At 36.0% G+C, this 25,924-nt stretch overlaps 1 protein-coding gene across 2 annotated transcripts in view; it reads left to right on the top strand.

The window, feature by feature from the left end:
• Window positions 1-25,924, top strand: part of SCFD1 (sec1 family domain containing 1) — a 133,280-nt gene that overhangs the window by 25,489 nt on the left and 81,867 nt on the right. For both annotated transcript variants that reach the window (XM_067738039.1, XM_067738048.1), the window contains exons 5-10: window positions 9,109-9,231; window positions 10,503-10,590; window positions 14,954-15,043; window positions 17,155-17,210; window positions 18,364-18,449; window positions 21,502-21,601. In XM_067738039.1, coding sequence (XP_067594140.1) covers window positions 9,109-9,231; window positions 10,503-10,590; window positions 14,954-15,043; window positions 17,155-17,210; window positions 18,364-18,449; window positions 21,502-21,601 — 543 coding nt within the window. The remainder of the gene's footprint in view (window positions 1-9,108; window positions 9,232-10,502; window positions 10,591-14,953; window positions 15,044-17,154; window positions 17,211-18,363; window positions 18,450-21,501; window positions 21,602-25,924) is intronic.

The following is a 25,924-nucleotide window of genomic DNA, read 5'->3' as shown; positions in this document are numbered from 1 at the left end:
AATAAGCTATTCCAGTCTCATCTTGTACTTTCTCTGTCTGAGTCCAAGATTCAGCCATTTGTCTAAGGAGCACTGGTTGCTTTTTGTGGAGAATGGTGTTTAGAAATCAGTGTCTGAGCATTAGGTACTCATTGCTGCTAGGATGTCACAGTTCTTGGGTCCTCTGAATGGACAGAACTAAGAAATACATGTATATCAATATTTATACCAATATTTAATGCTATAAATCTTCCTGCTTATCTCTCTATTTAGACAAAGATAGATAACCTCTGAAATTGTTTCAGTTCAGAAATACAGGATTCATTCTAGCTTTTCCTTCTCCCTTTACAAATTTATAATTTCTTTCACTGACAGTGAGAAACATGGCTCCCAACATCCTCAACATAATTACTTATTTATCAATTCTCAATTCCTTAACCAATCTCCCAGTCTTTGTTGAAACAATGCTCTGCTCAGCCACCTTCCTCACACAGGCTTCAGACCCCCAGTTTTTCACATTTCAGCATCTTTGAAATCATATGTATCTTAAAATTGATGGTGTGTTATAGAATTTTATTGATAACATTCATTCTTCCTTAGTGCTACATAAAATAGCAGTGCCTGTTATAATGACATCATCTTAGATTTGAAGAAATATGCTTATTTAGATATCTATTTGCCTAGAGTCTAAGAAGCTAAGTAAATTTGATTTAAGAATTAACATAAGTTTAAATGACACTGTTTTTGGGTGATTGAGAAGGAATAGTTCTAGAATTTGTCATTTGAATTATAACATGTCTGTGTACAGTGAAGGAAATATTTGTTGTATCATCACATGACTACAAACAGTATAAGGTAGTGTCTGCCCAATATAATAAGCATTTAAGCTATATAAGAGAGCCACTTCTGGATTTTTTTTTTAACATCTTTATTGGAGTATACTTACTTTACAATGGTGTGTTAGTTTCTGCTTTATAACAAAGTGAATCAGTTATACATATACATATGTTCCCATATCTCTTCCCTCTTGCATCTCCCTCCCTCCCACCCTCCCTATCGCACCCATCTAGGTGATCACAAAGCACCGAGCTGATCTCCCTGTGCCATGCGGCTGCTTCCCACTAGCTATCTATTTTACCTTTGGTAGTGTATATATGTCCATGACACTCTCTCACTTTGTCACAGCTTACCCTTCCTCCTCCCCATATCCTCAAGTCCATTATCTAGTAGGTCTGTGTCTTTGTTCCCGTCTTACCCCTAGGTTCTTCATAACCTTTTTTTTTTTCCCTTAGATTCCATATATATGTGTTAGCATACAGTATTTGTTTTTCTCTTTCTGACTTACTTCACTCTGTATGGCAGACTCTAGGTCCATCCACCTCACTACAAATAACTCAATTTCATTTCTTTTTTATGGGTGAGTAATATCCCATTGTATATATGTGCCACATCTTCTTTATCCATTCATCCGATGATGGACACTTAGGTTGCTTCCATCTCCTCGCTATTGTAAATAGAGCTGCAGTGAACATTTTGGTACATGACTCTTTTTGAATTATGGTTTTCTCAGGGTATATGCCCAGTAGTGGGATTGCTGGGTCGTACGGTAGTTCTATTTGTAGTTTTTTAAAGAACCTCCATACTGTTCTCCATAGTGGCTGTATCAATTTACATTCCCACCAGCAGTGCAAGAGTGTTTGCTTTTCTCCAAAGTCTCTCCAGCATTTATTGTTTGTAGATTTTTTGATGATGGCCATTCTGACCGGTGAGATGATATCTCATTGTAGTTTTGATTTGCATTTCTCTAATGATTAATGATGTTGAGCATTCTTTCATGTGTTTGTTGGCAATCTGTATATCTTCTTTGGAGAAATGTCTATTTAGGTCGTCTTCCCATTTTTGGATTGGGTTGTTTTTTTCTTTTTTTGTTATTCAGCTGCATGAGCTGCTTGTAAATTTTGGAGATTAATTGTTTGTCACTTGCTTCATTTGAAAATATTTTCTCCCATTATGAGGGTTGTCTTTTGGCTTGTTCATGGTTTCCTTTGCTGTGCAAAAGCTTTTAAGGTTCATTAGGTCCCATTTGTTTATTTTTGTTTTTATTTGCATTTCTGTAGGAGGTAGGTCGAAAAGGATCTTGCTGTGATTTATGTCATAGAGTGTTCTGCCTATGTTTTCCTCTAAGAGTTTGATAGTTTCTGGCCTTACATTTAGACCTATAATCCATTTGGAGCTTATTTTTGTGTATGGTGTTAGGGAGTGTTCTAATCTCATACTTTTACATGTACCTGTCCAGTTTTCCCAGCACCACTTATTGAAGGGCTGTCTTTTCTACACTGTATATTCTTGCCTCCTTTATCAAAGATAAGGTGACCATATGTGCGTGGATTTATCTCTGGGCTTTCTATCCTGTTCCATAGATCTATATTTCTGTTTTTGTGCTGGTACCATACTGTCTTAATTACTGTAGCTTTGTAGTATAGTCTGAAGTCAGGGAGCCAGATTCCTCCAGCTCCGTTTGTTGTTCACAAGATTGCTTTGGCTATTTGGGTTCTTTTGTTTTTCCATACAAATTGTGAAATTTTTTGTTCTAGTTCTGTGAAAAATGCCAGTGGTAGTTTGATAGGGATTGCATTGAATCTGTAGATTGCTTTGGGTAGTAGAGTCATTTACACAATGTTAATTCTTCCAATCCAAGAACATGGTATATCTCTCCATCTATTTGTATCATCTTTAATTTCTTTCATCAGTGTCTTATAATTTTCTGCATACAGGTCTTTTGTCTCCTTAGGTAGGTTTATTCCTAGATATTTTATTCTTTTTGTTCAATGGTAAATGGGAGTGCTTTCTTAATTTCATTTTCAGATTTTTCATCATTAGTGTATAGGAATGCCAGAGATTTCTGTGCATGAATTTTGTATCCTGCTACTTCACCAAATTCATTGATTAGCTCTAGTAGTTTTCTGGTAGCATCTTTGGGATTCTCTATGTATAGTATCATGTCATCTGCAAACAGTGACAGCTTTACTTCTTCTTTTCCAATTTGGATTCCTTTTATTTCTTTTTCTTCTCTGATTGCTATGGCTAAAATTTCCAAAACTATGTTGAATAAGAGTGGTGACAGTGGGCAACCTTGTCTTGTTCCTGATCGTAGTGGAAATGGTTTCAGTTTTTCACCATTGAGGACGATGTTGGCTGTGGGTTTGTCATATATGGCCTTTATTATGTTGAGGAAAGTTCCCTCTATGCCTGCTTTCTGGAGTAGGGTGTTGAATGGGTGTTGAATTTTGTCAAAAGCTTTCTCTGCATCTATTGAGATGATCATATGGTTTTTCTCCTTCAATTTGTTAATATGGTATATCACGTTGATTGATTTGCGTATATTGAAGAATCCTTGCATTTCTAGGATAAACCCCACTTGATCATGGTGTATGATCCTTTTAATATGCTGTTGGATTCTGTTTGCTAGTATTTTGTTGAGGATTTTTGCGTCTGTGTTCATCAGTGATATTGGCCTGTAGTTTTCTTTCTTTGTGACATCTTTGGTTTTCGTATCAGGGTAATGGTGGCCTCGTAGAATGAGTTTGGGAGTGTTCCTCCCTCTGCTATATTTTGGAAGAATTTGAGAAGGATAGGTGTTAGCTCCTCTCTAAATGTTTGATAGAATTTGCCTGTGAAGGCATCTGGTCCTGGACTTTTGTTTGTTGGAAGATTTTTAATCACAGTCTCAATTTTAGTGCTTGTGATTGGTCTGTTCATATTTTCTATTTCTTCCTGGTTCAGTCTTGGTAGGTTGTGCATTTCTAAGAATTTGTCCATTTCTTCCAGGTTGTCCATTTTATTGGCATAGGTTTGCTTGTAGTAATCTCTCATGATCTTTTGTATTTCTGCAGTGTCTGTTGTTACTCCTCCTTTTTAATTTCTAATTCTATTGATTTGCGTCTTCTCCCTTTTTTGCTTGATGAGTCTGGCTAATGGTTTATCAATTCTGTTTATCTTTTCAAAGAACCAGCTTTTAGTTTTATAGATCTTTGCTATCGTTTCCTTCATTTCTTTTCATTTATTTCTGATCTGAATTTTATTATTTGTTTCCTTCTGCTAACTTTGGGATTTCTTTCTTCTTCTTTCTCTAATTGCTTTAGGTGCAAGGTTAGGTTGTTTATTTGAGATGTTTCCTGTTTCTTAGGGTAGGATTGTATTGCTATAAACTTCCCTCTTAGAACTGCTTTTCCTGCATCTTGCAGGAATGGGTCGTCGTGTCTCCACTGTCATTTGTTTCTAGGTATGTTTTGTTTTGTTTTGTTTTGTTTTGTTTTTTGCAATACGCGGGCCTCTCACTGTTGTGGCCTCTCTCGTTGCGGAGCACAGGCTCCGGATGTACAGGCTTAGTGGCCATGGCTCATAGGCCCAGCCGCTCCGCGGCATGTGGGATCTTCCCAGACCAGGGCACAAATCCGTGTCCCCTGCATCGGCAGGCGGACTCTCAACCCCTGTGCTACCAGGGCAGCCCTGTTTCTAGGTATTTTTTTGATTTCCTCTTTGATTTCTTCAGTGATCACTTTGTTATTAAGTAATGTATTGTTTAGCCTCCATGTTTTTGTATTTTTTAAAGATCTTCTCCTGTAATTGATATCTAGTCTCATAGTGTTGTTGTGGAAAAGACACTTGATACAATTTCAATTTTCTTAAATTTACCAAGGCTTGATTTGTGACCCAAGATATGATCTATCCTGGAGAATGTTCCATGAGCACTTGAGAAAAATGTGTATTCTGTTGTTTTTGGATGGCATGTCCTATAAATGTCAATAAAGTTCATCTTGTTTAATGTATCATTTAAAGCTTGTGTTTCCTTATTTATTTTCATTTTGGATGATCTGTCCATTGATGAAAGCGGGGTGTTAAAAGTCCCCTACTATGAATATGTTTCTGTTGATTTCCCGTTTTATGGCTGTTAGTATTTTTTTTTTTAACATCTTTATTGGGGTATAATTGCTTTACAATGGTGTGTTAGTTTCTGCTTTATAACAAAGTGAGTCAGTTATACATATACATATGTTCCCATATCTCTTCCCTCTTGCGTCTCCCTCCCTCCCACCCTCCCTATCCCACCCCTCCAGGCTGTCACAAAGCACCAAGCCAATATCCCTGTGCCATGCGTCTGCTTCCCACTAGCTATCTACCTTACTACGTTTGTTAGTGTGTATATGTCCATGACTCTCTCTCGCCCTGTCACAGCTCACCCTTCCCCCTCCCCATCACCTCAAGTCCATTCTCTAGGAGGTCTGCGTCTTTATTCCTGCCTTACCCCTAGGTTCTTCATGACATTTTTTTTTCTTAAATTCCATATATATGTGTTAGCATACGGTATTTGTCTTTTTCTTTCTGACTTACTTCACTCTGTATGACAGACTCTAGGTCTATCCACCTCATTACAAATAGCTCAATTTCGTTTCTTTTTATGGCTGAGTAATATTCCATTGTATATATGTGGCTGTTAGTATTTGCCTTATGTATTGAGGTGTTCCTATGTTGGGTGCATAAATATTTACAATTGTTATATCTTCTTCTTGGATCGATCCCTTGATCATTATATAGTGTCCTTCTTTGTCTCTTGTAATAGTCTTTATTTTAAAGTCTATTTTGTCTGGTATGAGAATTGCTACTCCTGCTTTCTTTTGATTTCCATTTGCTTGGAGTATCTTTTTCCATCCCCTCACTTTCAGTCTGTGTGTGTCCCTACGTCTGAAGTGGGTCTCTTGTAGACAGCATATATATGGGTCTTGTTTTTGTATCCATTCAGCCAGTCTGTGTCTTTTGGTGGGAGCATTTTATCCATTTACATTTAAGGTAATTATTGATATATATGTTCCTATTCCCATTTTCTTAATTGTTTGGGGTTTGTTATTGTAGGTCTTTTCCTTCTCTTGTGCTTCTTGCCTAGAGGAGTTCCTTTAGCATTTGTTGTAAAGCTGGTTTGGTGGTGCTGAACTCTCTCAGCTTTTGATTGTCTGTAAAGATTTTAATTTCTCCATCAAATCTGAATGAGATCCTTGGTGGGTAGAGTAATCTTGGTTGTAGGTTTTTTTCCTTCATCACTTTAAATATGTCCTGCCACTCCCTTCTGGCTTGTAGAGTTTCTGCTGATAGATCAGCTGTTAACCTTATGGGTATTCCCTTGTGTGTTATTTTTCCCTTGCTTCTTTTAATATGTTTTCTTTGTATTTAATTTTTGACAGTTTGATTAATATGTGTCTTGGCGTGTTTCTCCTTAGATTTATCCTGTATGGGACTCTCTGTGCTTCCTGGACTTGATTAACTATTTCCTTTCCCATATTAGGGAAGGTTTCAACTATAATCTCTTCAAATATTTTCTCAGTCCCTTTCTTTTTCTCTTCTTCTTCTGAGACCCCTATAATTCGAATGTTGGTGCATTTATTGTTGTCCCAGAGGTCTCTGAGACTGTCCTCAGTTCTTTTCATTCTTTTTTCTTTATTCTGCTCTGCAGTAGTTATTTCCACTATTTTATCTTCCAGGTCAGTTATCTGTTCTTCTGCCTCAGTTTTTCTGCTATTGATCCCTTCTAGAGTATTTTTAATTTCATTTATTGTGTTGTTCATCGTTGCTTGTTTCCTCTTTAGTTCTTCTAGGTCCTTGTTAAATGTTTTTTGCATTTTCTCTATTCTATTTCCAAGATTTTGGATCATCTTTACTATCATTATTCTGAATTCTTTTTCAGGTAGACTGCCTAGTTCCTCTTCATTTGTTAGGTCTGGTGGGTTTTTATCTTGCTCCTTCATGTGCTGTGTGTTTTTCTGTCTTCTCATTTTGCTTATCTTACTGTGTTTGGGGTCTCCTTTTTGCAGGCTGCAGGTTCGTCGTTCCCGTTGTTTTTGGTGTCTGTCCCCAGTGTCTAAAGTTGGTTCAGTGGGTTGTGTAGGCTTCCTGGTGGAGGGGACTAGTGCCTGTGTTCTGGTGGATGAGGCTGGATCTTGTCTTTCTGGTGGGGAGGTCCATGTCTGGTGGTGTCTTTTGGGGTGTCTGTAACCTTATTTTGATTTTAGGCAGCCTGTCTGCTAATGGGTGGGGTTGTGTTCCTGTCTTGCTAGTTGTTTGGCTGGGTGTTGGTTGAGTTGAAGCTGGGTGTTGGGTTGAGATGGAGATCTCTGGGAGATTTTTGCCATTTTATATTACATGGAGCTGGGAGGTCTCTTGTGGACCAGTGTCCTGAAGTTGGGTCTCCCACCTCAGAGGTGCAGCACTGACTCCTGGCTGCAGCACCAAAAGCCTTTCATCCACACAGCTCAGAATAAGAGGGAGAAAAAGTAGAAAGAAAGAAAGGAACGGAGGGAGGGAGGGAGGGAGGGAGGAAGGAGATAAAATAAGATAAAGTAAGATAAAATAAAGTTATTAAAATAAAAAATAATTAAGAAAAAAATTTTCCTTTTAAGTAGAAAAACAAAACAAAAACAACAAAAAGGACAGATAGAACCCTAGGACAAATGGTGAAAGCAAAGCTATACAGACAGAATCTCACACAGACACATATACATTCAGAAAAAGAGGAAAAGGGGAAAAAATAATATATCTTGCTCTCAAAGTCCACCTCCTCAATTTGGGATGATTCGTTGTCTATTCAGGCATTCCACAGATGCAGGGTACATCAAGTTGATTGTGGAGATTTAATCCGCTGCTCCTGAGTCTGCTGGGAGAAATTTCCCTTTCTCTTCTTTGTTCGCACAGCTCCCGGGGTTCAAATTTGGATTTGGCCCCGCCTCTGTGTGTAGGTCACCGGAGGGCGTCTGTTCTTAGCTGAGACAGGACAGGGTTAAAGGAGCCACTGATTCAGGGGCTCTGGCTCACTCAGGCCGGTGGGAGGGAGGGGCACGGTGTGCGGGGCGAGCCTGCGGCGGCAGAGGCCAGCATGACGTTGCAGCAGCCTGAGGCGTGCCATGTGTTCTCCCGGGAAGTTGTCCCTGGATTCCGGGACCCTGGCAGTGGTAGGCTGCACAGGCTCCTGGGAAGGGAGGTGTGGATAGTGACCTGTGCTCGCACACAGGCTTCTTGGTGGCGGCAGTAGCGGCCTTAGCGTCTCATGCCCGTCTCTGGGGTCTGTGCTGATAGCCACAGCTCGCGCCCGTCTCTGAAGCTCCTTTAAGCGGCGCTCTTAATCCCCTCTCCTCGTGCACCAGGAAACAAAGAGGGAAGAAAATGTCTCTTGCCTCTTCGGCAGGTTCCGACTTTTTCCCCGGACTCCCTCCCACTAGCCGTGGTGCACTAACCCCTTCAGGCTGTGGTCACACTGCCAGTCCTCTCCCTGCGATCCCACCAAAGCCGAGCCTCAGCTCCCAGCCCCGCCCACCCTGGCGGGTGAGCAGACAAGCCTCTCGGGCTGGTGAGTGCTGGTCGGCACCGATCCTCTGGGCGGGAATCTCCCCGCTTTGCCCTCCGCACGCCTGTTGCTGTGCTCTCCTCCGCGGTTCCGAAGCTTCCCCCCTCCGCCACCCACAGTCTCCGCCCGCGGAGGGGCTTCCTAGTGTGTGGAAACCTTTCCTTCTTCACAGCTCTCTCCCACTGGTGCAGGTCCCGTCCCTATTCCTTTGTCTGTGTTTATTCTTTTTTTCTTTTGCCCTATCCAGGTACGTGGGGAGTTTCTTGCCTTTTGGGAGTTCTGAGGTCTTCTGCCAGCGTTCAGTGGTTGTTCTGTAGGTGTTGTTCCACGTGTAGATGTATTTCTGATGTGTCTGTGGGGAGGAAGGTGATCTCCGTGTCTTACTCTTCCGCCATCTTTCCCCTCTCCTGGATTTTTTAAAGAAGTATGATAATATACAAGTATGCTAATTCAAAGCAGTTTTGTACACTACTGTAATTAATAGGATTTTATTGATAATATAATTATAGTATCATAACTTTAATTATTAAAATACATGTCAATTATATCTGGTAACCAAGTAACCAGTACCTCTTCATAACTTTATTCTCCTGGGATACTTTTTTGTATCATTTGTATAACCTGTCTTTTAAATATGCATATTATCCTCTAAAACCTTGCTCTATTGCATCTAAAAGATTTGCATTGGTCATTATCCTTTATACTATCCTATAAGAATGAAGTATTCATTGTATTCATAGGATCTTCGAAATCAACTCTATGAATCATATTATTTAAATTTTATTTCTGCTATTTCAAGAAGTAAACTGGAAGATATTGCAAATGCAGCATTAGCAGCTAGTGCAGTAACACAAGTAGCCAAGGTAAGAGGTTTTGGTTGGCTGATAACATTTTGTTAAATGTAAAATTCAGTAATATTCTGAAATCTATAAATAGACATTGGTGTCTAATTTACAAAGGACTGGAACAACCTAAGAAATATTTAGACCCAATACTTCTAGAAAGAGTTCTGATAGTGTAAATTATCTTCAACTTGGACTAGGCAAAATAAACCAAACTAAAGGAACTTATTACTCAGTTAATTTGAAAGACAAAAATAAGAAGCTGAATCAATTTTTGTTTTGGGCTGGGATTTGTATAATTTTTTTAGCTCAGCTTAGAAATAGTTTGACAGTTGTATTGTCATAAATTATTCCCAGAATATTTTGGCATTGTTTTATCAGTGATCACTATAGTCACCATACTATCTTCAGATATTTTTTTAGTTAGGAGAGAGAATCCAAGGGGGCTATATTGCATATTATAAGAAAGAAGGCCAGCAATTCTATATCATAGTCACTTTTAGTCATGTTTGGCTTAATTATAAATAAATCTATAAAATATATTCTTGGTTGTAGCCCTGTTTTGCCCTTTGTTTCTTGAATTTGGACAAGATATAACTGAAAATTCTACAGAATGATATAGGGCGAATAAAAGACTAAACAACCATGCATTTAATTCCCATTCTTTCATTCTAATAGATTTTTCATTCTTAGATTTAGATAGTCCACTACTACTTCTGATTAGTTTTTAAGGCTTACGTCTTATTCTTTCTCTTCCAAAATTTATCATTAGTTTTACATGAAATAATATGAACAGTTTTCGATTTAACTACGTTTAACGTATCTCAGATAGTCTTCTTCATTTTTCTCCTGATTTACACTTCTAAAGAACTAGTGTAACTTTTCCCCGCCTATAAATATAGTTCACAGTGTAAAAACAGTTACTATGACTTTCTTAGAGAAGTATGATTAAAATGAATATAAAAATTAAAATTGTGGTTTTTCTTCATATTTGATATCCATTCCCATCCCAACCACAATTTATTTTAAAATTTTATATCTTCTTAAATTTTGTTTTCTGAAACTGTTACTCTCCTTGATAATTTATTGCCCAGAGTCTTGTTTTTTTAATTGCTTTTTTATGTTACTTTCTCATTCTTGTCCAATTTGACAATCTACATGCTACATGGTATAACTTTTAGTTATTGAATATAATTATAATTTTATTCATTTTATCATTAGTAGATTAAATTAAACTAAAAGTGCATTCAATATTGTAAAATTGATTTGAAAACCTTTTCTTTTGTTTCTAGGTTTTCGATCAGTATCTCAATTTTATTACTTTGGAAGATGATATGTTTGTATTATGTAATCAAAATAAGGAGCTTGTTTCATATCGTGGTATGTAAAAATAGGAATTTTATAATTCATTGTTAACAAAATGAACAGTGTACTGTAGAAAAACAATAGTAAACATGTTTAGTGCACTCCAGAACCAGCTTTGTTTACAGCCCATAAAGAAAACAAGTCTCAGACTTGAGTTCTGTCACATGTAGACAACACTTAGTAAATCTGTTTTGTAAGCTCAATGAAGGACCAATTATCTGACCTTTTAGTTACCCCACAGCAACTTGCACGAGTGGTTCACTCATGGTGTGTAAGACAGTATTTTAGTAGTAAGATTCAGTTAATCTTTTAGTACTTTGATCCTTGGACAAGAACAAGTTTACTTTACTTCTCTGTGCTTTAGTTTCCAAATCTGTAAAACGGGAATAATAATACTATCTACCTCAGAGTTTTTAATGGGAGTTAAATGCATTCGTGTATGTAAAATGCTTGGAAAAGTTACTGGCATATCGTAAGCACTCAGAAACGGTTGGTTAATGTTGCTATTTGTCAAGATCAGACAACAACAAAGAGTCAGCAGCTACTAATGTCCTATTATGGAATGAAGTATTGATATAAGTACCATTCTCAAATATAGGTTGTTAGACACCCTTGATTCTTACACCCTGTTCATGCAGTGGTAGGTTTGAGTATTGGTATTTGATCAAATGCTATCTAACCACCTCTGAAGTTTGTATTCCTAGCTTTGATAAACTGACCATTCCTTGGATGTAGATTAAACTTAACAGACGCACACGCATACACACAGTTAACAGACACATATGCATACACACACACACATGCACACAGGAACATGGACACCCACACCATGTTTTATTGTCTATGCTGATTCTTTTTCTTTGTAAAAACACTTAACATGAGATCTACTCTCTTAACATTTTTAAGTATATAATACAGTATTGTTGATTTAGGTACAATGTTGTATGGCAGATCTCTAGAACTTATTCATCTTGCCTAACTGAAACTTTGTGCCCATTGATTAGTTATGTCAAATATTTTAAAGAAAATTGCAGACTACAAAAGATGTAATTAGCCAATTCATAGAAATAATTATTAATTTGATACCTAAGTATTGAGATGTTTGGGAATGACTAGAGTTTCAGAGGTTCTAAAGTAGGGGCCTCCCATGGGGGCATTTGGAAATGTGTAAGGACATTTTTGATTGTCACAATTAGCACTAGCAGTTAGTGAGCAGGGACTAGGGATGCTAAATCTTCTGCAGTGTGTAAACCATACTCACATAGAAAATCGTTCTGCTCAAAATACTAGTGGTATTCTATCATAACACACTGGACCAGGTGGTAAGCTCCCAAGAGAAGAGAGCATGAATCTTTTGGTTTCACTGAGCTCCATAGTATGCCTTCTTGCTGAAATTAAGCAACATCTCTAAATGGGTGTAAGTATTTGCTGAATTGCCCATGTAAGAGATTTTTGACAGTACTGTAGTTATTTACAGAAGTCTGTTTACATTTAATTGACCTTTAACTTAATTAGCTACTTAAGATACATGTTTAAAACCTAGTTTCCCTTAAGCCTTTAAACTAAACTTGTAAATTTTATTTTTAAGTCTGTTTATTTGAAAACAAGCACCTTTACTTTTTCTTTGATTAACTCAGATTGAACTGACTAAATTATAATCAGTCTCATTTAACAAACTTAGTCAACAAACTTAGTTTGTTAAATTTCCTTAAACAGTTTAAGTTGCGTTTATAAGTTCAACCTATTCATTTTTTAATTATTTGTTTTTTAATTGATGTATAGTCAATGTACAATATTATGTAAGTTACAGGTGTATAATATAGTGATTCACAGTTTTTAAAGGTTATATTCCATTTATAGTTATTATAAAATATTGGCTGTATTCCCTATGCTGTACAATGTATTCTTGTAGCTTATTTTATACATAATAATTTGCACCTCTTAATCCCTACCCCTAGGTTGTCCCCTCTTCCCTCTCCCCACTGGTAACCACTTATTTGTTATCTATAGCTGTGAGTCTGCTTCTATTCTGTTACATTCACTAGTTTGTTGCATTTTTTAGATTCCACTTATAAGTGATACCATGCAGTATTTGTCTTTCTGTCTGACTTATTTCACTTAACATAATACTCTGCAAGTCCATCCATGTTGCTGCAAACAGCAAAATTTCATGATTTTTTATGGCTGAGTAGTTTTAAGTACTTCAAATACCAGACCAGGCAACTTTATAAATCTAACAAACAAAATCTGCCCAAATATTTAAATAATTATTAAAAATAATTAAATTTATAGGGAATCTAAATTCATTAAACATTCAAGTGTTTATAAATTTGTTTTCTTATATCTCTCAACTTAAAAATCACAAGTCTGAAATTAATAATTATTGAATTAAAAGTATAAATTTAATTTATTAATTTTAAAGTATAATCACATGCTTAATCGCCCAGATTCTCAATAGTATAATTATAGTATAATAATAATAGTAGATTGCCCTATACACATTTTACAATATAAGCTCATTTACTCCTCAGAATAACCTAATGAAGTAGGAATTAATATTATTTCTGTTTTCTAGATGAAAAAACTGAGGCACAGATACTAAGTAACTTGATAAGGAAATGGCAAAACCAGGTTACTAAATCCAGGCACTCACTCCAGAGTTAGTGCTCTTAATTATTATGTAATTATGTGGCAAATCCTCTCAAACATTGCAAGTGCTTTAATTAATAATCTTAAACAGATTATTCAAAACATAAATCAACCATATTGATACCATGGATTCAATTTTTATCACCTGTTTTCCACGGATTGGGAATTTATCCAATAAAGGACGCGGAGGTGTCACCTTAGTTAGACTTATGCTAATGTCTCAGACAAACCAAGTTGTTTTTGAAAGTGAGTTGAAGTTAGTGATGGACAGTGTTTTGACTGTTGAGGTCAGTGTTTCAGAGGTGTGGGACTGAAGGGTATGGACCTGAAGGGTGGAGGCTTCGTATAGATTTTACCTGAACCAGTGATTGGCAGAATGAGCTGAGTATTTCACTGGATTGGTATCCCCTGAATTTACATAATTCACGTTGTATCCTTATGCCATTTCTGTCATCTGATTTGGATAGATGGCAGTCTGAAGTACTGAATAGCAGCACGTTTCCTCATCCAGATTATGGTTAAAGTCTTTGTTATTTTTATGTTCTCTGCATGTACCATACTTTCTTTGAACACTCTGTTGTATCCAGTTGGATTCTGATTTCCTCTTATGCTGATCACAAGTTGTATTGAATTTTATATTTGTTTTCACATTCAAGATGCTAGGAAATTAAACATATTATATAGATAATATTTTAGTCCAGCCAGTCTTTTAACAAATAGTTACTGAGCATCTACTTGTCAGACACTGAGCCTAGGTACTCTGAGAGATAGGAAGATGAATAAGGCAAGGTCTTTGTCAAGAAAAGTCTTCACACCAATGTTTCTTAAAGTGTAGCCCCAACAACCTGTTTTTCAAATGTGGAAGCCATCGTGTAGTAGAGCAGCCAGGATAGCAAAGTCACTGGTTGTCAACCTAGTGAGTAGGCTTGCCACCTCTCCATTTATTCTTCCCTCCTGGCTAGGGACCATTATTACTCTTACCTTTTAAAAACATTTGACATGTTGGTTCTTAAAGTTCCAGGAAAGAAATGGGACAGAAAAGAAAAAAATGTGTAGCCCCAAGTATCACCTGAGGTGTTTGTCAGAATTGCAGATTACCTAGAATTATCCCAAATCTATTGAATTGAGTCCCTGAGGGAAAGGGCTAATAGTCTTTCATTTTTAATAGCTTCCAGAGAAACTAGATTCTCTTCTCTCCTATTCTTAGAATGAGTCTTCTGTCCACTGGAGTTTGAGAACCACTTAAGCACAGTCTAGTAGATCAGAAAAGAAATTTATATGATTTGTTATAATACAAAGAAAATGTATGTGATGTTGGTCTTGCCGTAATTGATTTATTGATATATTGTCCTTTTCTGGCAGTATTTGGATAGTAAGATCAGTAGTTTCTTGAGGCCATTTAATGTTTGTGAATAAAATTATGGAAGTCGATATTTCCTATTTGCGCTGGCAAAAATTTTGTATAATTTATGTGGTGGGTTTTTTCTTATTATTACTGCTCTAATATTGATACTACTCATTACTACTACTGATATTGAGGTGGTATTTTTTTTGAAGTATAATTTTTGTGGATACTTGTTCACTTAAAATTTAAAGCATAAAAAATTTTACTTCTTTAACTATTACAAGTATTATCAAACTGAATATTGATAGGTGTTGAGTAATAATTTGAATAAAAATAAGGGATAAATTTTGGTCACTTTCTTCTCTTTTATCTATGTCATTTTAGCCATTAACAGACCAGATATCACAGACACAGAAATGGAAACCGTTATGGACACTATTGTTGACAGCCTCTTTTGCTTTTTTGTTACACTGGGTAAGTTTTCAAACCTTTGTTTATTTCTTGAAAGTAAGTTATTTAACAGCTCATTTTAACTTGTTACACTGCAATATGATCCCTTATCTATCTGGATCTCTACAATCCCTCTCTCCAGAGTTGAGATAAAATATACATTCTGTACTATATAAAACCACAATTCTTCTAATAATTTGATGAAGTTAGCATTTAGCAGCTCTCTTGATTTGTCACCTTAGATGTCTTTGGTAATTGTAACTTCCTAATATATTGTTTGAATGTTTGCTGGTGGCTTCACCTATGTGCCTGCTAATTTTCTTTTAATAGTTCATTTTGAAAAATTTCAAATGCACTTCTAATTAGAGAGATATATGCCTGGTAAGTATTAAGGCAAACTCCCAAGGCTCCAGGAAACAGTAACTTTACGTAAAACACTTATCCAACATACTCTCAAAATTTTAAACATTTCTTTGGAGTATCTAAATTTACTTACAGCTACATTGTGTTTAATGTCTAATGTATGATTTTATTCGTTACTATTAATAATGTATATGTTTAGAAATCCTCTAATTGCGATTTTAATTTTGCAGACACTGAAAACTTTTCAGTTAAAATGATCCTCACACTACATTAATAAAATTTCTCTCTTTTTCACAAATGAGAAAATTGAGAGATACATGCATAGTTTAGGATATAGACAAAAGCTTGAGGAGAATTTGCATACAGATTTTGCGGGTCCCTCCTTTCAGGGATTTTTCCCTTTAATTTCCAGCCCTGAACTCCAGGCTTTGATTTCCCAGCTCAGTGAGTCTTCTGTTTTCTGCTTGAGCTCTTTCTCCTCTGTGCCATGCAAACTGGAAAGTACCCTCAAGAGGAAAGCTGGTTAAAAGTATCTCTCACTGTTCAAGTATTTCTCTTCTTTCAAGAGTTTTACCCTCCTCCACTTTCTGCTTGCTTTCGATTGCTCTCAGTACCTTCAAATGGAGTTGTTGTTGGGTTGTTTGTTAAAGAACGCACATGTATACCACTTTTAGTCATTAAACAGACATAATTAATCTTTCTATTTTTGCACACAGTCTCCAGAATTTTGCTGAATGCTAGAGTTATTGTGGACATTAAGGTTATTTTTGCTTGATGATAACTATATTTTCAAGGTTAAGGTAGATTGAAAAAGAAGTGTACAGACCACTGAAGTGTTAGAGCCACTTTTATTATGTAGAGTATCAGAAAGTGATTTTTCTTAAAGGAAAAGTTGAAATTACTACCAACCTGACATAGAAAGATATCAATAATAAATTAAGTGGAAAAAAAGCAAATTTAAGGATGGTATGCAAAATATCCTGTTTTTGTTTTTTATGCACTCCACACACACACTTATTTAGACTATATGTAGAATATAACCTGGAAACATTCATATCTAATTCTTAATGGGGTTATTTTGGGATGCTTGAATCAAGAGGATTAACTTTGTACATTTCTAATATTATTTGGATTTTCTTAGGACAGACATGTATAGCTTGCCATCAGAAGAAAACAAAGTTTTAAAAAATGTACTAATATTTCACGTTTTTACTTTTACAAGTGACTGAGCATGCTTTGTATAGAATCTAAAATGTAAGAATTTCAGCATATAAGTATTACAATGTTCTTTGTTTTATGAGATTTTCAGTGCAGTTTAATTTTTTTTTCTCATTTTAGGATTTCAGCCTTCAATAAAACTTGGAATAATAGAGAGAAATTAAGAAGTCTAAAATGAGTTGATTTGATAATAAACTGAGGCCAACTTTTAGGAGTATTTTACATTGTGCAAAGAATGTGTTTTCTATTGATATTATCTTTTAAATTAGTCAAAGTGCTGATTTAGTCAGTCCATTGAAAAAATATGGTCACACTGATTGACCCACACAATATAAAAATCATGTTTTTCTGACTCCCTTCATGTTGTCTTTATAAATGGTAAGGTCTATTTCTGAAACCTTGCTTTTATTTTCAAGATTATAAATCCTTTTATGTTTGTAGCCTGAAATTGTATATATCTATTGTATGTTATTATTTGAGGCTGATGTATTTTATAAGTATCCATTTTAATTATTAAGAGCTGAAATCATTGCTAACATCTGTTGTTAAAATAGGTGCTGTCCCTATAATCAGATGTTCAAGAGGAACAGCAGCAGAAATGGTAGCAGTGGTGAGTTCATGCAAATATCCATTGGGGATAAATAATGTGTCAGTTGTTTTCCCTAAATACCTCAAGTATTTTTGTTAATATTAAGTATTTATACAGTTGTTATGGGTTATATATTAAGTGCCAAAGGCAAATATTTTTATTTTATAACATTGGGATTACACCAAAAATAAAAAGTAATCATTGTGATCATGTGATGGAGTAAAATGATCTATTCCAATGTGAATGTGCTATTCCAGCCCTGTTTCTTTTTTACTCAGATAAATATTTCTCATTTAGCTTTGTCTCTCTAAGTAGTATTTTACACTTATTTGATTCCTCAAATCATTTAATATTTAACTTCATTTAGCAAACATTTATTAACAATTATAATCATTTTTAACATGATGAAGTGTATTTTGCTTTCCCATAATACTGGAGTAGAACATTCTGTGTAAAATGAGCATTCAAATATTTGCTTTAAAGATTAAAAAATAAGATATTAGAGAAATTACAGAGTTACTGAAAAGAAGGTAAATGGTATGGGAAGATGGAGGAAGATACACTAACATTTTTGAGTTTTAGTAGCCCGAATGAGTCATTGACAGATAGAGGGCTAGTTTCTTTCACATATTCCATTTCTATTCTGGAGCCTCTTGCAACCACCACTATTGAGATAGCTTCCTCGGTGCAGCAAGTTATGCTTTGGGAGAGAGTGTGGGTTATTACTGCAAAACGTTTCCCATACCTAAAGTAAAAATAGTCAACAAAAAGTGATTATTAGTGAAATCAGGTCTGAGTCACAATAGAAAAAGCATTGGTCTTTTCAAGTCCAAGTTAGGATAATATTGAATAGTAAAGAAGCTAAAATGTGAGAATTGCTGTTTTGTAAAGGAATTCTAAATTTCTTAGTTCCAAAATTAAGAATACAATGTGTATTACCCTATGCAAAGTTGTCTGAAACTGTTCTTCAAGAGTTAATGTAGCACAGGGAACTCTACTCAATATTCTGTGATAACCTATATAAGAAAAGAATCTAAAAAAAGATGAATATATGTATATGTATAAATGAATCACTTTGCTGTACACCTGAAACTAACACAGCATTGTAAATCAACTATGCTTCGATAAAATTAAATATTTTTTTAAAGAGTTAATGTAAAATTTCATTTTTCAGAAACTAGATAAGAAACTTCGGGAAAATCTGAGAGATGCAAGAAACAGTCTTTTTACAGGTGACACACTTGGAGCTGGCCAGTTCAGGTATTATGTTAGTTAATACACCTTATATGCTTGAAAATGAAACATTTGTAGAGTTTTTTGGGTTGTTTTTCCTTGTCTGATAGAATACCCTTATACTGGAAAGTCTAGATCAGGGTTTTGATTCAAATCGTTCTTAAAAATACAAATGGAATATTTTATTTAATTTACCTTCTTTTGTTAGAATTTTTTGTTTTTCATTTTTATCATCTGTAGGATAAATTTTTCTGTTTATATGGCTTTTTTTTTTTTTTTTTTTTTTTTTGCGGTACGCGGGCCTCTCACTGTTGTGGCCTCTCCCGTTGCGGAGCACAGACTCTGGATGCGCAGGCTCAGCGGCCATGGCTCACGGGCCCAGCCGCTCCGCGGCATGTGGGATCTTCCCAGACCGAGGCACGAACCGGCGTCCTCTGCATCAGCAGGCGGACTCTCAACCACTGCGCCACCAGGGAAGCCCTGTTTATACGGCTTTTGCAGTAAGAAGCCACTTCCTTTTAATTATCATTAAGCCTCTTGGTAATGAAAAAAAGTAAGTTGAATAACTTGTGATGCCTATGTCTATTTCTACCTATTAACTGGTTTCCATTTTTACATTAAAATACCGGCAAAGTATTTTTGTCTTTTTTACCATGTCTAGTATAAATAGATAATGCCAAAGTTACTGACTGCTCAATTATTGTTGAATAGAAATTTTTTTTAAAAAACTGTCCATTATAGTATATTTAACTTTTGTGTATTAAAAATAATGGACAGGGCTTCCCTGGTGGTGCAGTGGTTGAGAGTCCACCTGCCGATGCAGGGGACGCGGGTTCATGCCCCGGTCCGGGAAGATCCCACATGCCACGGAGTGGCTGGGCCCGTGAGCCATGGCCGCTGAGCCTGCACGTCCAGAGCCTGTGCTCCACAATGGGAGAGGCCACAACAGTGAGAGGCCCGCATATCACACACACACACACACACACACACACACACACACACACACACACAAATAATAATAATAATAATGGACAGTATTGGGGTGAGGAAGTAAAGAAACCCACACCAATGGCTGAAAATTATTTCAAGGGGAATAGGCAGTATTTTGGAAAATTAATTATTATCCCTAGTTTTAGGTGAATTAATAAATAAAGCCTGTGAAAATAAACTGATACTCAGTATAACGGCCTTCCAGGAATTATACTCTTATGGTAACCTTTCATAGACTTCATTTTAAGTCAATTTGATGGCTCTTACAGTTTTATATGCTATTCCTATAATTTGCAGTTGATACTAACATTGTGTTTCAATTGTTCGTTCAACTGTTTCACCTCCCATGTTACTTTAAACTGTTTTGCAATTTCATCGCTGGTCTAAATATTCTTCTAAATAATGATATTTCTTATTAAGTAGAGCAGAGATATCAAATTCTCATCTGATTTTTTTTTCAACAGAAGCAACCACTATGTCATACCTTACTGAACAGTTCCTTTTTTATTGTGCTCTTGTATAGGCCTTAGAAACCAATATAAAGGCACTGTTTTATTTAGATAAATTTTTTTTTTAGTGTATTCACATGATCATAATATAGTTGTCTTACTTTTAGTTTGTTGTATGCATTTCTAAATTATTTGAATTAGGGGTCAGCAGCCTTGTCAGACTATTTATTGTTAAATGTATTTGAATCCAGTTGTAGGCTAATGATTCTCAACGAGAATTTGGTAATGTCTAGAGACATGTCAGTTGTCACAACTGGGTAGTTGCTACTGGAATCTAATGGGGTGCATTATGGGATGCTGCTACACATCCTACACTTCACAGGACAACTTCCCATTATAAGAAATTATCCAGCCACAGATGTCAGTAGTGCTGAGTTAAGAAACCCTGCCGTAGGCTATCCTCCCTACCTTCCACCTAGCTCTGGAATAATGAACGATGGTAGGTGGTGGTAAGCGTGCCACTCCTACCTTTTTATCGCCAAGTCTTATATTAATGCAGTTGGGAGTTCACTGTCTTACACCCAGTAGGGTGTAATGAGTTACTGAAATTGTCAGAGGTCTTTCAGGAGAAAATACATATAGTAAATAAAATCAGGTAGCAATGCCTATTGAAAATTGACGTGTACTCTTGATACAGTAGTGCCTCTAAAGTGAAATCTCTATGCCTTTTGGAGACACATGGTAACCAGATGACTTTGTACCTCAATTTGCTTTAAATGTAGTTTATTTCATATCTAAATGATAGTGATGGAGTTAAACAATATATGACATGTCTGGTAAGTGAGTAATTATATAATTAGTTACTGTTGTAGTATAATGTTTTGGTTTCATATATTATAATGGGATAGGGTTTTGTGAGCCTCTTCTCTTGAGTCTGCTTTTTTGAATTTGTGTTTTCAGGAAAAAATTGGAATTTGTAATTTATGAAACGATTGAACATTTGTATAAATTTGTAAGATCCTACTCTCTGTAATTGTTTTCCCTGAACCTGGCAATGGGTTTTCTTTTTTTCCTTTTATTCAAAAATGTAAAATATAAATCTGAGCAAAAGCAACTTATTCTTACTTTGATAACTATAAAAATTATTCTGTAGGGCTTCCCTGGTGGCGCAGTGGTTGAGAGTCCGCCTGCTGATGCAGGGGACACGGGTTCGTGCCCCGGTCCGGGAAGATCCCACATGCCGCGGAGCGGCTAGGCCCGTGAGCCACAGCCGCTGAGCCTGCGCGTCTGGAGCCTGTGCTCCGCAAGAGGAGAGGCCACAACAGTGAGAGGCCCACGTACCGCTAAAAAAAAAAAAAAAAAAAATTATTCCGTAGAAGTATTTGTATAGATTTTTTCCTTTAAGAAAGTTCCCTAAGTAAGACGTATAATCTAGCATCATACACAGGCTCTAGGTAGTACAAAGCATTGCTTTACTTGATTGTACTAGAAAATTTTTTAGAAAGCAAAGTATTATGGAATATCAATATTAGTATACTTATTGTTCATATGAAAATGACATATACTGAAAGTAGTAGAAGAATGTAGATGTATACACAGGTGTTAAGAGTTACATAACTTTTTTTTAAATATATTTACAGCTTCCAAAGGCCTTTATTAGTCCTTGTTGACAGAAACATAGATTTGGCAACTCCTTTACACCATACTTGGACATATCAAGCCTTGGTGCATGATGTACTGGTAAGAGGCTAAATATACCACTTTTTGTTAAAATGTAGTAACATTCAATGGTCTTAATTTAAAATTAACATCATGGCTACAGAAATACAGATGAGAAGGATGGAGCTGAGAAATAGAAACAAAAAAGGTGATGGAATTTGGTATCACTAGATTGTGGATGCTGGAGAATAGTGAAGCCTTGAGGTTTAAAGTTCCAAATTTATGGTCTTTAAATTACAGGATAAATCAGTAGTATTGTTGGAATGATGGGGAACAAAAGAATGGAGGAAAATGAGTGGCTGTTTTTTTTTTTAATTTTTCATACTGAGTAAGTAAATAAATTTGTTCTCCTTGGGGAGAAAAGATGTAATTTCTCCTTTTTTTCCTGGGAATCTGTTAAGCCTCATTTTATGGTAAAAATAAATAGTATTTTTTATATTACATCATATGTTTTTTGAAGTAATTCCACATAGGTAATTTCATGCTTAAAACTAAAATCTGTTTTATCTATGCATATATTGATCTACTAAACATTGTAAATAGCATGTGATATACACAGATAAATAAAAACAGCCCCAATCTTCAAAGGCAATGGAAAGAAAAGATGTATACAAATAATTTCTATAAGACACTATGTAAAAGGGCCAGAATAGTCCCCATTTGTAAGATAGAAAAATTGAGACACAGAAGTTAAAGGATATGAACCTAAATTACTGGCTTTGCCAAAACCAGCACTCTAATTTACTAAATCTTAGCCCAAGCCTCTAGGGATTATAGTATATAATAGCATCATTATTGCAAAGATTGCCTGAAATGTCATACAGAAAGGAAATGAAAGACATGCAATAGATGGTTTTGATTTAATGGTTTATTTCTTTAAAACACAGACTCTAACTGTAAAGTATCTTTTAATAAATCAGATTTTAGGATTACTGATGGAAATTGGCAGTTCTGCACACTTCTCTATCCGAGAGTCCTCTGTGATTCTGGACTCGAAGATAAGTGTCAATGATAGTAGTCAACTCTGATTCAGTAGAGAGAGTGAGAAGAATCAAAGGGACACTGGAGAGTGAGAAGAATCAAAGGGACAATGGATCCAACCCTGAGTAACAGAACATGGAAAGCAGTTTTCATAGGTCAATAGAGGCTGAAGAACCACTATTGGAGTGCCTACTCTTTGACAGAACATTCTAGACCCTGGTTTTAGCAATAAATAAAGTCAATGAAAATATTCCTTTCTTCCTGTATCTTACATTCTAGTAGGAGAGACAGGCAATAAATAAAATAAAATATGTAATATTTCGTAAAGTGAAAAATACTCTGGAGAAAAGTAAAGTAAGTAATGGTGAACAGGATTGCAGTTTTAAAATAGGGAAGACCTCACTGAAAAAGAGACATTTGAGAAAGATCTAATGGAGAGAAGGTAGTGAATTATGTAGCTATTTGGGAGAATAGCATTCCAGGCAGAAGGATGCCTGATATGTTTAAAAGATGGCAAGCAGCCAAAGTGGCCAGAGCAAGTAAGGCAGGGAAAAGTAGCAGGAGATGAAGTTAAATAGAACACGGGATGCAACGTAGCATAGGACATTAAAGCCCACTGTAAGGATATCGATTTTTAATTTGAGGGAAGCAGAGAGCCTCACATAGTTTTGAGTAAAGGAATGACATCTGATACACATTTTAAGAGTATCATCCTAGCTACTGTATTGAAAAAGACTCTTTGGGGGCATAGGAAGAGTCAAGGAGACCAGTTAGGAGTTGCAGTTATCTTAGCAAGAGATGATGGTGTTTTACACCAGGATGGAAATGGTGAGGGTTGTGATAATCTATTGAATGTAGGGTATAGGATTGACTGATGAATTGGATGTGAGATGTAAGAGAGAGAAGCCAAAGAAGACTCCAAAGTTTTGGCCTTTGCAAATGGACGGATGTTCTTTATTGAGATGGGAAAGACGTGGGAGAAGCAGTTTTCGGGGGAAAAGCAGAGGTTGAGTTTTGGACGTGTTAAATGTGAGATGCCCATTAATATATTCAAGTATAGATATCATTAGATAGTTAGATATATGAGCCTGGAGTTAAGGAGAAACATCTAGTCTAGAGAAATAAATTTAGAAGTAGTTCATATATAGATGGTATTTAAAGCCAAGAGGTAAGATGAGATCACCAAGGGAGTGAGTATAGATAGAAGAGAGAAGAGGTCTGAGAACTGATCTCTGAGGAATTTCACCATTTAGATATTGAGGTAGTGAGTAGGAATGAACAATATAATATAGGAAGTAGCAGCCAGTGAGGTATGAGAACTAGATCTGTGTTGTTTTGGAAGCCAGTGAATTAAATGTTTCAAACAGGAGGCAGTAATTAACTTGTACAAATGCTGAGGACTAAGAAGTCACCACTGCATGTGGCAGTGTCACGGTTATTAGTGAATTTCGTAAGAGTGGATTCTGATCACTCCGATACCAAAACCAGACAAAGATGTCACAAAGAAAGAAAACTACAGGCCAATATCACTGATGAACATAGAAGCAAAAATCCTCAACAAAATACTAGCAAACAGAATCCAACTGCACATTAAAAGGATCATACACCATGATCAAGTGGGGTTTATCCCAGGAATGCAAGGATTCTTCGATATAAGCAAATCAATCAACGGGATACACCATATTAACAAATTGAAAGAGAAAAATCATATTATCATCTCAATCGATGCAGAGAATGCTTTCGACAAAATTCAACACCTATTTATGATAAAAACCCTCCAGAAAGTAGGCATAGAGGGAGCTTTCCTCAACATAATAAAGGCCATATATGACAAACCCACAGCCAACATCGTCCTCAATGGTGAAAAACTGAAACCAATTCCACTAAGATGAGGAACAAGCCAAGGCTGCCCACTCTCACCACTATTATTCAACATAGTTTTGGAAGTTTTAGCCGTAGCAATCAGAGAAGAAAAAGAAATAAAAGCAATCCAAATTGGAAAAGAAGAAGTAAAGCTGTCACTATTTGCAGATGACATGATACTATACATAGAGAATCCTAAAGATGCTACCAGAAAACTGCTAGAGCTAATCAATGAATTTGGTAAAGTAGCAGGATACAAAATTCATGCACAGAAATCTCTTGCATTCCTACACACTAATGATGAAAAATCTGAAAGTGAAATTAAGAAAACACTCCCATTTACCGTTGCAACAAAAAGAATAAAATATCTAGGAATAAACCCCCCTAAGGTGACAAAAGACCTGTATGCAGAAAACTATGAGACACTGATGAAAGAAATTAAAGATGATACAAATAGATAGAGAGATATACCACGTTCTTGGGTTGGAAGAATCAACATTGTGAAAATGACTCTACTACCCAAAGCAATCTACAGATTCAATGCAATCCCTGTCAAACTACCACTGGCAATTTTCACAGAACTAGAACAAAAAATTTCACAATTTGTATGGAAACACAAAAGACCCCGAATAGCCAAAGCAATCTTGAGAACGAAAAATGGAGCTGGAGGAATCAGGCTCCCTGACTTCAGATTATACTACAAAGCTACAGTAATCAAGAGAGTATGTCCTGGCACAAAAACAGAAATATAGATCAATGGAACAGGATAGAAAGCACAGAGATAAACCCACGCACATATGGTTACCTTATCTTTGATAAAGGAGGCAAGAATATACAGTGGAGAAAAGACAGCCTCTTCAATAAGTGGTGCTGGGAAAACTGGACAGCTACATGTAAAAGAATGAAATTAGAACCCTCCCTAACACCATACACAAAAATAAACTCAAAATGGATTAAAAACCTAAATGTAAGACCAGGCACCATCAAACTCTTAGAGGAAAACATAGGCAGAACACTCTATGACATAAATCACAGCAAGATCCTTTTTGACCCACCTCCTAGAGAAATGGAAATAAAAACAAAAATAAACAAATGGGACCTAATGAAACTTTAAAGCTTTTGCACAGTAAAGGAAACCATAAACAAGCCGAAAAGACAGCCCTCAGAATGGGAGAAAATATTTGCAAATGAAGCAACTGACAAAGGATTAATTTCCAAAACATACAAGCAAGTCATGCAGCTCAATATCAAAAAAACAAACAACCCAATCCAAAAATGGGTAGAAGACCTAAATAGACATTTCTCCAAAGAAGATATACGGATTGCCAGCAAACACATGAAAGAATGCTCAAAATCATTAATCATTAGAGAAATGCAAATCAAAACTACAATGAGATATTATCTCACACCGGTCAGAATGGCCATCATGAAAAAATCTACAAACAATAAATGCTGGAGAGGGTGTGGAGAAAAGGGAACCCTCTTGCACTGTTTGTGGGA

Source organism: Pseudorca crassidens, chromosome 1, assembly GCF_039906515.1.
Source record: "Pseudorca crassidens isolate mPseCra1 chromosome 1, mPseCra1.hap1, whole genome shotgun sequence".
NCBI classification, from domain to species: domain Eukaryota; kingdom Metazoa; phylum Chordata; class Mammalia; order Artiodactyla; family Delphinidae; genus Pseudorca; species Pseudorca crassidens.
This window is presented reverse-complemented; position numbering and strand designations above follow the sequence as displayed.